At 38.1% G+C, this 14522-nt stretch overlaps 1 protein-coding gene across 14 annotated transcripts in view; it reads right to left on the bottom strand.

Annotated features, from left to right (window-relative positions):
• The window catches only part of LOC126354429 (axotactin), a 547963-nt gene that overhangs the window by 148659 nt on the left and 384782 nt on the right, over positions 1–14522 (bottom strand). For all 14 annotated transcript variants that reach the window (XR_007565327.1, XR_007565328.1, XR_007565329.1 and 11 more), the window contains 3 exons: positions 11896–12033; positions 11328–11478; positions 11068–11236 (listed from right to left, as the gene is read on the bottom strand). Coding sequence is in view for 10 of the 14 variants with exons in the window: in XM_050004068.1 (XP_049860025.1) it covers positions 11068–11236; positions 11328–11478; positions 11896–12033 (458 nt within the window). In the remaining 4 variants the exon portion in view is untranslated. The remainder of the gene's footprint in view (positions 1–11067; positions 11237–11327; positions 11479–11895; positions 12034–14522) is intronic.

The following is a 14522-nucleotide window of genomic DNA, read 5'->3' as shown; positions in this document are numbered from 1 at the left end:
GGTAAATAAGTAACATAATAAATTTTTGGAAGAATATAAATCACTCTAAGGATTAATTTATTGAAGGAAAAGAGTGGTTTGATAATCTAATAAACACAATGTGATCAGTGGATGCTGTCACTACTGGAGCAGCTGAGGGAAGCTAATTATGGGTTACTGAATTATTCCAGCTTGTAACACCTGGGGCTACAATATTTATACAAAACCTGATCTTAGACATAAAGATGGCTATCATTTGCTACAATGCAAAAAGGAAATATACCACAAGCCTAGAAAAAACTGTCCATGTAAAACTGAAGACATTCTGGAAGGATATTTTAAACTGCTCTTAGTTTTGTAGCAATATATTGTAGACCTATTTCAGTACCTTACTATGTTTGCTAAATATAAATAACATTTTAATTATGAAATTACTTCCCAATGCCATTTCTAACATCATAGATTCCACTCCTTTATGAACTCCGTTGCTAAATGCTGATGTTGACTTGTCGGATACAGCGCTCAGAACTGTGAACAACAAGAATGGCTAAACTGATAGCTATCGAATTCCACATACTGTTTTCACTTAAATAATACTTTAACTGTAGATAGTATTGCTGGAACACAAATCATCATTTACATGCCTTTTTGGAGTAAATACTGGTTGCCAGTTTTTTGTAGATAATATTTATTTCAATGTCATCATGGCTGATGATCACCACAATTAGCATGTGTGGCATGTCATGTGGGCAGAGCTTCTTGCTGCTGTGGGGCCAAGCAATCCATTGCACAAGTTACTATCAATCACATCATTCTGATTTTGGATTTCAACCTTGCCCTGTACCTGTACTTTCTTGCTGTCATTATTGGCTTTCATTCTGTGTCCTGCTCTTAACAAACTTTGTTTTGTTTATGGATTATGCATTCATATCAGGGCCGGACAGAAAATGTACTACATCTTGTTTTAATGCAAATTGGACTCAACATCTTCTTCAAAGTTAAGAGCTATCTTTCAGTGCTGTTATTGGAATTGTTGCCTTCAATGCTCAAGTTAACATGGAGATGTGGGATGAATATTGCACTTCTTCTGAAGAGTCAAAGTTACAGGGTCACAGCCCATCTGTAGGCAGAGGTAGAGAGTATTTTGTGTGGGTTACAGTTTTACAACCTCTGGCTTAGCAGGAATTCAAAATCACCACATAATTAAATAAAATAGAAAGAAACTTCCACATGGGAAAAATATATTAAAAACAAAGATTCCAAGACTTACCAAGCGGGAAAGCGCCGGCAGACAGGCACATGAACAAAACACACAAACACACATACAGAATTACTAGCTTTCGCAACCGATGGTTGCTTCTTCAGGAAGGAGAGGGAAAGATGAAAGGATGTGGGTTTTAAGGGAGAGGGTAAGGAGTCATTCCAATCCCGGGAGCGGAAAGACTTCCCTTAGGAGAAAAAAAGGATAGGTGTACACTCGCACACACACACACGCATATATCCATCCGCACATACACAGACACAAGCAGACATATTTAAAGGCTACTTGCCATGTAATTAACAGAATTTTTCACTCCCTGAAAACAGACATTTAGGTAATTTGTAGGGATTAATAATTTCTTGTTTTATATTAGATTCATGAATATTTGCTCACCAAAAAATCTAATGCCATTCCCAGACCTAGACAAGGAGGTAAAGTCTACATGAAAATTATTTTGTACCTTGTATTTTGACTCTGGAAATAACAGTTCAGTTGAAATTTATTTTATTATCAGCAACAAAAACAATTAAAGTGTAAATGTACTGGGAAGTAAGTGTACAAATTCCAGGATTCTTAAAAAGTCTTCTACAAGATTCATTTCTGCTTGTGTCTGTGTATGTGCGGATGGATATGTGTGTATGTGCGAGTGTACACCTATCCTTTTTTCCCCCTAAGGGAAGTCTTTCCGCTCCCGGGATTGGAATGACTCCTTACCCTCTCCCTTAAAACCCACATCCTTTCGTCTTTCCCTCTCCTTCCCTCTTTCCTGAAGAAGCAACCGTCGGTTGCGAAAGCTAGAAATTCTGTGTGTGTGTTTGTGTGTTTTATTTATTGTGCCTATCTGCCGGCACTTTCCCGCTTGTTAAGTCTTGGAATCTTTGTTTTTAATATAAAGTTAATGAAGAAGAATACAAAAGACTTAACAATGAAAGCAGAAGAGAAACAGACAAAGCAAAGAAAAGTACTCAGAAGAAATGTGCAAAGAAATGCAAAAAACTATAAAGAAGAGGAAGACACCAGAAAATGGAGGAGCTGGGAGGGACCAAGACCAAAGGAATAAGGACCTTTGGAATTGGAGACCCTAGAGCACAAATGGTTACTGAGCAAGAAGATGTGCTAAAAACATGGGAAGAATACGTAAAGGAACTCTACAATAAGTACTATGTCCCACAAGACATTGAAATACAGGCAGAGGAGGCTACTGATGAAGACAAAAAAGGGCTCATCATACTGAAAATGAAAGTGGAGAAGGTGATTAAGGACATGAAAAGGAGGAAAGTTACAGGAGACTACAACATATGAGTGGATTTGCAGAAAGAAATCGGAAATGGAGGTCCGAAGGCGTTGACATAACTCAACAACACAATCTACAAAACTGGAGAATGGCCTGAGGACGATTTGGCTGTCACAATGATTGCTCTTGAGAAGTAATAAAAAGTCAAGAAATGTAGTGATTACAGAACAATTAGAGAGATCTCACACATGGTGAAGATCATCAAAAGAATACTCAACAGATGGCTGGAACCCAAAATTGAAGTAGTAATGGGAGAGAACTAGTTTTGATTTAGCAAAGGAAAAAGAACCAGAAACATCATCAGCAAGGCGAGGATTTTGTCAGAGGCGGGTTTGGCTGTTAACAAAAAAGTTTGTACTTTTTTTACAGATTGGAAGAAGTGTTTCAGCACAGTCAACTGCACAAAATTTATGAACATCCTCATGGAGATAGGAATTAACTGGAGCAATCAGAGACTAATCCTCAACTTGTACCTGGGACAAAGACTAAAGATGTGACTAAATATGGAGAAACATACTGCATGGAAATACGAAGAGGGGTCAGATAACGATGTTGTCTATTGCTGAGTTGCTTCAATCTGTATTAATAATGGCTGGCAACAGAAGCTTTGAAAAGATGTGGAAGCCTCAGAATAGGATAATGATTCATCAACACCATTAAATATGCAGATGACACACCAGTTCTCCCCAAAAATCAAATACTCCCCAAAAATCAAAGACAACTGCAATACATGATGAGCCGATTAATGGAAACTGCAAGGAAATATGACGTGGAAATCAATATCAAGAAATCAAAAGTGATACGGACATCAAAATGGGAGAAACTGTAAGCAAGTGAAAAGCAAATAATGTGATACTGTTTATGTACTTGGGAAACTTGCTGACAAAAGATGCCCACTCTAAAAACGAAATTCGGGAATGAATTGCCACTGCCAAAGTCGCATTCTAGGTTTTCTTGCCATATCAGTTAGGGATAAAATCTCAAGCTTTTGATGATAGCCTCCATTGTAATCGACAGGAGCAACTGACTGTCTTCACTGCTGCTGTGGTGGCCCTATATAGCCCATGGCGGCTTCTGATTAGTCGGCTTGGGATTGGTCGGCAATTACATACTGCTGTCGCAGATGGTGTCAATGTCTCTGTGCTGGTGGTGCCACCACTTCTGTGGGAGTGTAAACCCTGCAAGGAATGTCCCTGCTGTCCTCTGCATCGAGTGCTCATTTCCAATACTGCTCAGATAGTATCCACTATCACGGTTTAAGTTCTTCCCACTGATTTGTATTTCAACAGTCTCCTTAATAACAGAATCCCAGTATCTGGAAGCATGGGACAGTACTCTGCAATTGCCAATTTCTCCAGTTCACTATTTTTGATATGCCGTTGGTGTTCTGCAGAGCCACACGGCACAGAAGCTCTCGAAAATTCATGGAACACATGAACATCATACATCGGAACATCTGGTTCACTGTTGAGTTGGAGAAGGAAGGAAGGTTGCCATTCTTAGACATTTTAGTACAGCGACAGGCAAACGGTTGTCTCAGTCACTCTGTGTACCGTAATGCACAGAGCTTCCATAATCCTGTTCAGAAGAGACCCATTTTGAACACATTGGTATATAGAGCAAAAGCTGTTTCTGATGAAGACCATTTCAAGTCCAAAATTAACCACCTGAAGTACTTGTTCCAAAAGAATGGCTATGTTGCACACAATATAAAGGCATCATTCTCCAAGAAAAGGAAACATGAAAATGCTGCATAAACACAGGATGAAACACCAATTGCGGTTCTTCCTTTTTGTGGTACTATATCCAGCAAAACAAGAAGAGTCCTGGGTAGACGGGGCATAACACTGATTTTTTGTCCTTCTAAGAAAATTAAGGAGATGACTTGCCCTGTTAAGGACAGTCTCTGTCTCAGGGTCACTGGAATTTATTATATCCCCTGTGAGTGTGGAAGCAATTACATAGGTCAGACCATTCGTACCATTTCCGACTGCTGTGCACAACACCAACGGCATATTAAGAATAGAGAACTGGAGAAACCAGCGATTACGGAGCACAGCCTCATGAACAAATGTAAAATACTTTTCAATGAAACAAAACATTTGTCCCCTGCCTCCACATATTGGGATTCTGTTATTAAGGAGGCTGTTGAAATAAGAATGAGCAAGGAGCACTTTAACTGTGATAATGGATACTATTTGAGCGGTGTATGGAAACAAGCACTTGATGCAGGGAAGCAGCAAAGACATCCCTTGCAGGGTTAACATTCCCACAGAAGTGGTGATGCCACTAGCGCAGAAACTGACACCAATCAACCAGCAGCAGCAGTGAAGTCAGTCAGTTGCTCCTGACGATGACGATGGAGACTTTCGTCGAAAGCTTGAGATTTTATCCCAAATTGACACAACAAGAAAACCAAGAATGTTTTACATATCAGTGCCACCAAGAAAGACTTTGTTCTCAGTAAGAGGACTCTGATGACCAGCAAGTTGAGCTTGGAATTAAGGAAGAAACTGGCGAAGTGCTACATCTGGTGCATTGCAGTGTGTGAAGCAGGGATGTGGACCATGAGGAAAATGGAGGAATGAATCTGTGAAGTTTCAAAATGTACTTCTGGAGAAGATAAAAAAGATCAAGTGACAGAAAAGGTGACAAATGACAGTGTACTGAGAACAATATGGGACAAGAAAACTGTTCTGAATACAATTCTTCAGAGAAAGGCCAACTGGATCAGACACATTCTTAGCATGAGGGGCTCATATACAACATCACTGAAAGGGAGATCAGAGGAACTGAAGGAGGGGAAGAAGAAGAATTCAACATTTGGATGACATGAAAGATGGAAGGAGATACAGAAGACTGAAGGAAGAAGCTGAAGACACGGAACATTGACATTAGAAATTCTTCATCCAATGAACCAGACAAAATACTGCATAATAATAATGACAGCAATACACAGGGCGTTGCTGTAATGGTGACACAGATATTCTGTTGAAAACAATGAGGATGAGAACGTGCTACTGTGGGCATGTATTTCAGTAGGACAAATGACAGAGAGTGCTGGGATGGCCGACAGCAGTGCACACTATGACTGGTAGTCTCTGCTCATGCAGTGGAATTCCCAACAATCAGCCTTTCCTTCCCATCCCATCTTGTAAGTATCCCCTGACCTGGGGTTCTTGGTGGATTTCCTAAACACAACCTCTTTTCCTAAACCTCTCCTGTTCATTTCCCTTCACCACTCTTCCTTCCTCTTTAAACCCTCTGCCTTTTCCTAAATCTCTCCTGTTCCTTTCCCTTCAAACCTCTTCCTTCTCCTTCAAACCTTCTGCCAGAAGAAGGAGCCACTGGCTTCAAAAGTTTGCATAAGGAAAACCTTTCTTTATGTGTGTGTTCTCCTGCTGCCACACAGTGAGTAGATTTTTCATCTGTCCAATTCCCTTATGTGTGATAATTATGGAAGCTAAATAAATGAATTAAAATTTGTGTCATGGCCAGGACTAGAACCCAGGTCTCCTTGCTTACTAGGCAGGAACGATGACCACTACAGCTCCACAGCACTAACATCAAAAACTGCTGGATGAACTATTCAGGTCCAATGCCCTCCCCAACACAAACTTCAATTCATATCTTCAACTTACTTTCCTCCTAAATAAACACTATTGCCAGGGCTCTCCAGCACTGGAAGATCTATAAGATCACCTGAGGTACAGGATTTCTCCATTATGTCCAACACTTGGGTGCTATTCCAATGCCAGAGAGCCGCAGCAATAGTGACGATTTAGGGAGAAAATAAGCTGAAGATATGAATTAAAGTTTGTGTTGGGGAGGGCATTGGACTTGAGTAGTCCATGCAGCAAGGTTGATCATAGTGCTGTGGCGGTGTAATAGTCAACATTCTTGCCTAGTAAGCAAGGAGACGTGGGTTCGAGTTCTGACTGTGACATAAATTTTTAATTCATTTCTTCAGCTTCCATCATTATCGTAGATAAAGACTAGACTTAAATGTCTTGAGGAAAATTTAATTATAAAATAAATTCCATTATATTGTCAAAAACTGGTTATTTTCATTGTCAAATATTACTTCAGTTTTACTTCATGACTTTCCGTTAATCACTATAAAGTAATACTTTCTGACAGGAACTTATGAATACAGTTGCACAACTGAGACAATAATCCATATGCATACAAATTGTTAGATGATGTTTGTCAGGAAGGGTGAAAAAAGCATTCTGGAAATCTAAAAATATGGAATCAATTTGACATCACCTGTCAATAGCACTCATTACTTCATGAGAATAAAGAGCTAGTTGTGTCTCACAAGAACAATTTTTTCTGAATCTGTGCTGACTGTCAATAAATCATTTCTTTTATTGTGATTAATAATGTTTGAAAACAGTGTGTTATAAAATCCTACAGCAAATTGACATTAGTGATATGGGTCTGTAATTCAGCAGATTACTCCTATTTTCTTTCTTGGGTACTGTTGTGGCTTGTGCAACTTTCTAGTCTTCAGGCTCAGAACTTTCGATGAGTGACCAGCCATATATGATTGCTAAGCACGAAGCTATTGTATCTGCATGATGCAAAGGAAGCTGGCTGGTACAATCTAAACCAGAGGCTGGTCTTTTTTAAATGATGTAAGCTGCTTCACTATAATGAGGATATGTACATCTATGTTACTCATGTTAGCAGTTGTTCTTGATTTGAATTCTTGAATATTTACTTCATCTTCTTTGGTGACGTGTTTAGCAACTCTGCTTTAGTGCCACCGTCATCAGTGACCTCATTTCTATTGTGCAGTGAAGGTATTAACTTCAGCTTGCTGCTGGTATACTTCACATATGACCAGAATCTCACTGGGTTTTCTGTAAGATTTTAAGATAGAGTTTCGTTGCAGAAACTGTTAAAAGCAGCTTGCATTGAAGTTCACACTAAATTTCAAGCTTGTGCAAAACTTTGCCAATCTTGGGGACTTTATATTCTTTCAAATTGTCATGCTTTTTTCGTTGCTCCAGCAACAGTGCTTTGATCAATTTTGTGTACCATCACTTATTAATTTATGTGGTTTATATCTCTCAGTTGCTGTCGATACTTTTTCTTTGAATTCAAAACACATCTGGTCTACGCTTACATTGTCAGATTGGAAGGAGTGGAGGCTCACTTAGAAATCTGTCAAGCAAAATTTATCTGCAGTTTTAAACAGATATATTTTGCAATTATTTTTGGTGGATTAGAATGTTATGGTATTTATTTCTGCTAGAACAGCCTTTGGTCACTAGTCACTAGTCTATGTATCCTTCATGATGCTCCCTATTTGCTCAGGATTACTTGTTGCTAGGAGGTCAAGTTGTTCCAGCAAATCATTATTTTATTCTTTGACTGGGCTCCTGAACTAACTGTTCAAAATAATTTTCCTTGAGAAATCATTCAGTACAGTTTTGGACGTTTTATGGCTACTGTTGGCTTTAAACATTTATTTTTGCCACCGTACCAAAGGACCAGTTATTGGAATTGATTATGTTTGAACTGAAAATAAGTTTTATGATTCTACCACAGACGGATGTTAGTGATACTGTACAGTAGTCTTGTGGATCAATTCTGCTACCATTAATATTTACATGGGTGTTACACATACTTTTTTCCAACTACTGGGCGCAATTTTTCTTTGGGGGATCAGTGGTATATTACAGTTAAAATAGGAGCTAACAGCTAAAATAGGAGCTTCCATATAGAATCTAATAAGGTATCCATCAAGCCATTGGTCCTTGCTCATTTTTAATGATTTCAGCTGTTTCTCAACAACACTGGTATTAATATATATACTATCCATCTTTGCAGTGCTGTGAGAATTAAACTGAGACAGTACACCTGGATACCCCTTTGTTAAATGAACATTTGAAAATGGAGTTCAGCATTTAGATTTTGCTTTGCTACCCTCAGTTTCAGTTCCTGTGTCAACCACAACTGTCTGGACACTAACTTAAGTGTAGTAGACATCTTTACACCTGACAAGACTTTCTTTGGTTTTGTGAGAGGTCTTTTGATAAGATTCTAGGATGGTAAAACCAAAAATGGAAAATCCAGGATGGAATAGTGACAATATTGTGAAACGGAGAGATTGCTACTCACCATATGGTGGAAATGTTGACTTGCAGACAGGTGTAACAAAAAAGACTGCTAAACAAATAAGCTTTTGGACAAAAAGCCTTCTTCTGAATTAGACAAAACACACACACACACACACACACACACACACACACACACACACACACACACACACACACGTGTGTGCGCGTGTGCCAACTCAATTCACACACATGACTGCAGTCTCAAGCAACTGAAACCACACTGTGAACAGCAGCACCAGTGCCTGATGGGGGTGGCGTCTGGGGGGGGGGGGGGGGGGGGGTAAGGAGGAGACTGGGGTGGGGAGAAGGAGAGATAGTATGGTGGGGGTGGCAGACTGTGAAGTGTTGAAGGTTAGATGGAGGGCAGCGGAGAGGTGGGAAGGGCGAGGGGGGAAGCAGTGAAAAGGATAAAAGTAATAAGACTGGGTGTGATGATGGAATGGCGGCTGTGTAGTGCTGGAATGGGGACAGGGAAGGGGATGGATGAGTGAGGACAGTGACTAATGAAGGTTGAGGCCAAGAGAGTTATGGGAACATAGAATGTATTGCAGGGAAAGTTCCCATCTATTGTCGATGAAGGTCTTAATGGCCGGACGGTTTATTTGTGACAGTCTTTTTGTTGTGCCTATCTGTGACACAGCATCTTCACTATATGATGAGTAGCAACTTTCCTTTTCATAATATTGTTACATTCCATCCTGAATTTTCCATTGTTTGATTCCTTTAAAATTTTGTTTAATGAGACTGTATACATTGGAGGGATGCTCCCAACATAGACTGTTTTACTAGGTATGTAACTATCCAATGCTTGGACACTGGACAACTGTTTTTCTAAACTTCAATCATGAGTCCTTCACATGCCTTTGGCCAGGGCTAAATGTTTTGAGTTCTACAATAATGATGGAAGCTGAAGAAATGAATTAAAATTAGTGCCACAGGTGTGGCTTGAAATCACGTTTTCTTGCTTACTAGGCAGATATGCCAACCATTCCACAACTACAGGACTACAGTCAACATTGCTGCACGAACTACCCAAGCCAAATGCCCTCGCCAAAACAAACTTCAGTTCATTTCTTTGCTTATTTCCCCCCTACATTGTCACTATTTCCAGGGTTCTCAGGCATTGGAATAGCACCTGAGTGTTGGACGTAATGGGGAAGTCTTGTACTCATAGTTTATCTTATAGATCTTATAATTAAACTTTTTCCCCAAGACATTTCAGTCTCATCTTTATCAATGATACACAGGGGTGCTATTCCACTGCTGGAGAGCCCTCGCAATAGTGACAATGTAGGGGAAAAATAAACTGGGGATGTGAACAGAAGTGTGCGTTGGGGAGGGCATTTGATTTGGGTAATTCCTGCAGCACTGTTGACTACAGTGCTGTGGTGTTGTAATGGCTAGCATTTCTACTTAGTAAGCCAAAAGACTTTGGTTCAAGTCCTTCCTGTGGCACAAATTTTAAGTCATTTCTTCAGTTTGCATCATTATTGTAGATAAAGTTGAGACTTAAATGTTTCGGGGAAAAATTTAATTATAAGTTCTGTAAGCTTCACATTTTTTTGAGTTATGACATTACTGTCTCTTTGTTTAGTTCACTGAACAAATAAATCTTCCTACTTGTTTCTGTTACTCACTGTAATTTGATAATCTTTTTTCTGATACAATTGCCTCATGGTCACTGACACCATTTTCAATGTGGACATCCTCAAAGAAGTCAGTCCTTGTTTTCACAAGCTCTAATATATCTCCTCTATGAATGGGCCTCTAAACTATCTGTTCTACACAGTTTTCAGAGAAAACAAACAGTGGTGTTTTGTAGGATGTTTCGTTTTCTGTGCCCACCACTTACGAAACCATAATTATCCTAACCAATTGTTAGATGATTAAAATCTCCTCCACTGATAATAAGATGGTTGGGGAACACATAAAAGTTAAGGCATTCTTTTAAGGTTCTAGATATATTTGGGTGGTCTGGTGGATGATAAAATGATCTAGAGACACAGTATGCGCAAACTATCTCACATGCATATCGACTTCTGTTTTTGTGACTCTGAGTTTCTTGTCTACTGTGGTGCATAAAACGTTTCCATTTGTCATTAGCCTATCCTTTCAACACACATTTAGACTTTTCCTCAAAATAAGTGATTGTAAAACCAATAAAGGAAGTTGTAAGGAACAAACTGTTAATCCTTCCATATTAAAATGTTAACTAGTGTGAGACCTGATAAAAGACTAAATCAACCTTTACGATATAGAGTCTGTTAAAAACGATCTCCTCCTAAGCAAACCTACTAATTGTATAAACTGCATTATAGATGTTTTCCCCTCTCATTCCCACATGCATATATATAACGGAATATGTGATGTTACAGTTAAAGTTAATGAGTGAAAATTCTTACCAATAACTTAGTTGTGTTGTCATTTCTTCTCTGAAAATACACAGAATGTCTGGCACCGTTCAAGAAATTTCGATCAGCAACATTGGCTATGAGAGATGAACCTTCTTGATCTTCCCTAAATGTTAGGTGTCCATTACTTGACAACGAAACAAGCAAGTTGTAATTTCGCCTGAAATACACATCAAATTTTGAATACAAATATTTGGTAGCAGTGTATCTTATGATATTTCAAAGATTGGTTTAATCCCACAGCTACTTACTTATGCTCTGTCTGTAGCAGCAGCAGTACAGTATTTGTTTTATGAGGGAAACTGCTAGAAAATGCTAGCTGAACTTTGACCTGTTCCACTGGACCATCTAAGATATATTTTCTTTTTATGGCTGATTCACCCTCAAACTCAGATCCTTTTTCTGCAAAATAGTAGCAATATGTATATATATATAACCAGTGTCTACAGGCACAACATGCTTGGATTCTTTTAAAACCACTATATTCAGTAACAAACTACACAAAATGTAGAACATACAGAAAAATCATATGGTAAAAGTTTGTTCTAAAAATAATTTTCAGAAACAGATTTTGAGCCATGCAAAAGCTATGCCTATGTTGTACATATTGTTGACTATACTTCCGTGGGATCTTTCCCCATGAAAAGATAAACTGAAATGGAATCAGTGGAGAAAGATAAAATTTTACTTTCTGCTTGTTATCTAAACTTTGTGAGATTTTTTTGTGAAAAAAAGAAATCAAGAGAGTAGCATGTGAATGATTTTTCTGGACAGCATTTATAAATACAGAGTATGCATTATAAAATGTGCAACACTTACCATCAGAACAAGATTCCCCATAGTACGAGGTATATTCACAATTACATGTGCTCTCTCCTTTACTGAAGTCCTCTATACAGATGCCTTGGTTTTTACATGGAACTTCATCACATTTCATTTTGCATCCAATTTTTATGCCTGAAGGACACAGTAAACATACAATAAGAATGACTGAATCAGTTTAGTGCACAGTCCATTTCCTTCAAGAAATAAGTTTTGATTTGTTGCTACATTATTACATTTTCTGTTAATCTGAAAAATTATTTCAACAAATCCTGTACAATCAGAAGGTATTTTCATTGTTCATTACTGCCTAAAGATATATAAGCATGCAGAGAAATTTACAGCATTGTGTTCACTATCTTAGTGCAAGTCCACACTGAATACTTACTGGCAACCAACATTCAAAGAATATAATATCCACAAAAACTTTAAGCATTAGAAAACAACACAAAACCCCATAAGCATACAGAAACAAATGGTTCAATTACAGTCAAAGCAAAACACATTAAGGCTTCATCAAACAATGGAAACTTGAGGTTGGAATATCAGCAAACTTGGACCGAGCTGCCGGAGGTGGCAGTCAGGTCTACATGAGGTGTGCTTGTTTGTATGAATGAATGTCTGTGTGTGTGGTGCCTTTTCAGAAGAAGGCTTCAGCCAGAAGCTAAATGTGTAACAGTCCCTTCATTATGCCTGTTTGCAACTCAACATATCAGCTTTATGGTGAGTAGCAATCTATTCTTTTCTTTATATTGTTAACATAATGATTCAAAATTAATGGGAGAAACAAGAGAGAGTTATGTCCATTAAGTTGCTGTCTTCCTGAGAACTAGCAGGAACACATACTGAACTTTGGATCTGAATTTAGTGGGGAATAGCAGTACAGAAATGGCAAGAAGTGAAAAAAAAAGCTCTCACAAAAGATAGTAGGTTGCAGTGGAAGTTTAATGTTTCCACCATAACTCAGCACTTTTTTTCACATTATGCAATGATGTTTGTTTTGAAAATTTCTGACTTCAGTTTTAAATCTAATCTAAATTGTTTAGTCCACAAATCTTATTTATCATGAATAACATTTTCCAGAGTACAGCATTTTCTGATCCCTCAGTAAAGCTTCAGTATTAAGCCATCAGTATTATCATAAACATGATATAAAATACAAAGACACCCAAGCTTTAATTCAGGACACTGTTTGGTAGCTTTCCCTTTCTACAAATTAGCCCATGAAAAAGAGACATTATTACACATTCCATTCCTGGCTGCGATTATTTGTATTGAAAACACTGCAATGGCAGTCATTTATATCTCAAGCCACATTCTGCAATGAAACATAAAAAGAACACATCTTAAAAGTTTTTTTTGGGACTATGACACATGGAGGATACATTTTTGGGTAATCAGTCACAAAGGCAACTATATTTTTATGCAGACTGCACAGTTTATGAGTGATCAACAGCAAGTTTATCATTGGTATCCAGAATATTCTGGTGACTGACATGCTGTAAGTAGAACTCTAAAGTTGATTCAAAGCATCTTGTGAAATATCTTATATGGTGTTACACTGCTAGGTACACTTTGAGTTCAACCCTCAACAGTCTCTTTGACACACTTTGGTGCCAGTGTTCAATGAAATGAACACTGACGAACAGATGAGATGCCTGCTGTGGTGTTAGCACAGTTAAGTATTAAACACAAAGCCTTAATGAAACTAGCTTCATTTACTAGTATTTCAGACACCATTATGTGAATAAACTGCGTAATTATGTTATTGGGGAAAAGAAAATAGAGCTCTTCTCATATCTCATTCCATGTTTGAAAACAGCAATTTGCTTGGCTGCTTCAAATGTATATGTCATCACTGCATGTAGATCTTCTTAGCTATCCTAAATAAAGCCATTGTGATGTTGATCTCAATTTTAATATTTCACATTCCCTGTTCCATTTCTGTCTGAACCTTCACTTTAACTGTTTCTCATTCATGATTTTAATTTTTCCATTTCTTTGTTTCTTGCTTCCGTATACTTTTATTACACTTTACTTTTATGAAATATTTAGATACTGGGTAAGAGCAGGGAAGTAGTAGAGATGGAGATGATGTGAAGTGAAGCTAGAGCTAAATGTGCAAGTTAAATTCCCAAGTATTACAGGAACCAGAATGAAAACTGCTCCTTCCACAGCATTTCTTTTGAGCTCTAATGAAATATCAGTGTAACATATGTGGTTTCTAAGTTGTCATTTGCCTGTCTCCTGTTTATATTTACATTCAATCTAGTACTGAAAGTCTGACTATTTTTCTTTCCTTTGATACAGAGTTTTTGAATTGAATGTTGCTGCTTTCCAAATGTTTTCTTTCCTGTCTCAAGAATTCACAGTGTTGGGACTGGATGTCAAATGATTAAAGTTCACTGCTGCTTTTTCCTGGAAAAACTACCAAGATTTTGATCTCAAGTGAGAAATGCTCACAATTATATACTTTTACTTCTATCTCACATGTTAACACAGTTGAGTCTATTGAATCATGGTGATAACTGGTTGTCAGTCTGGGGATTGGTGCTTAAAATACCTTTGGTGGAATAAATTTTTGTTGGTATATCTTGGTAAGCAATGGAAGTGGAAGTGAACTA

This window comes from Schistocerca gregaria, chromosome 3 (assembly GCF_023897955.1).
Source record: "Schistocerca gregaria isolate iqSchGreg1 chromosome 3, iqSchGreg1.2, whole genome shotgun sequence".
Taxonomy (NCBI): domain Eukaryota; kingdom Metazoa; phylum Arthropoda; class Insecta; order Orthoptera; family Acrididae; genus Schistocerca; species Schistocerca gregaria.
This window is presented reverse-complemented; position numbering and strand designations above follow the sequence as displayed.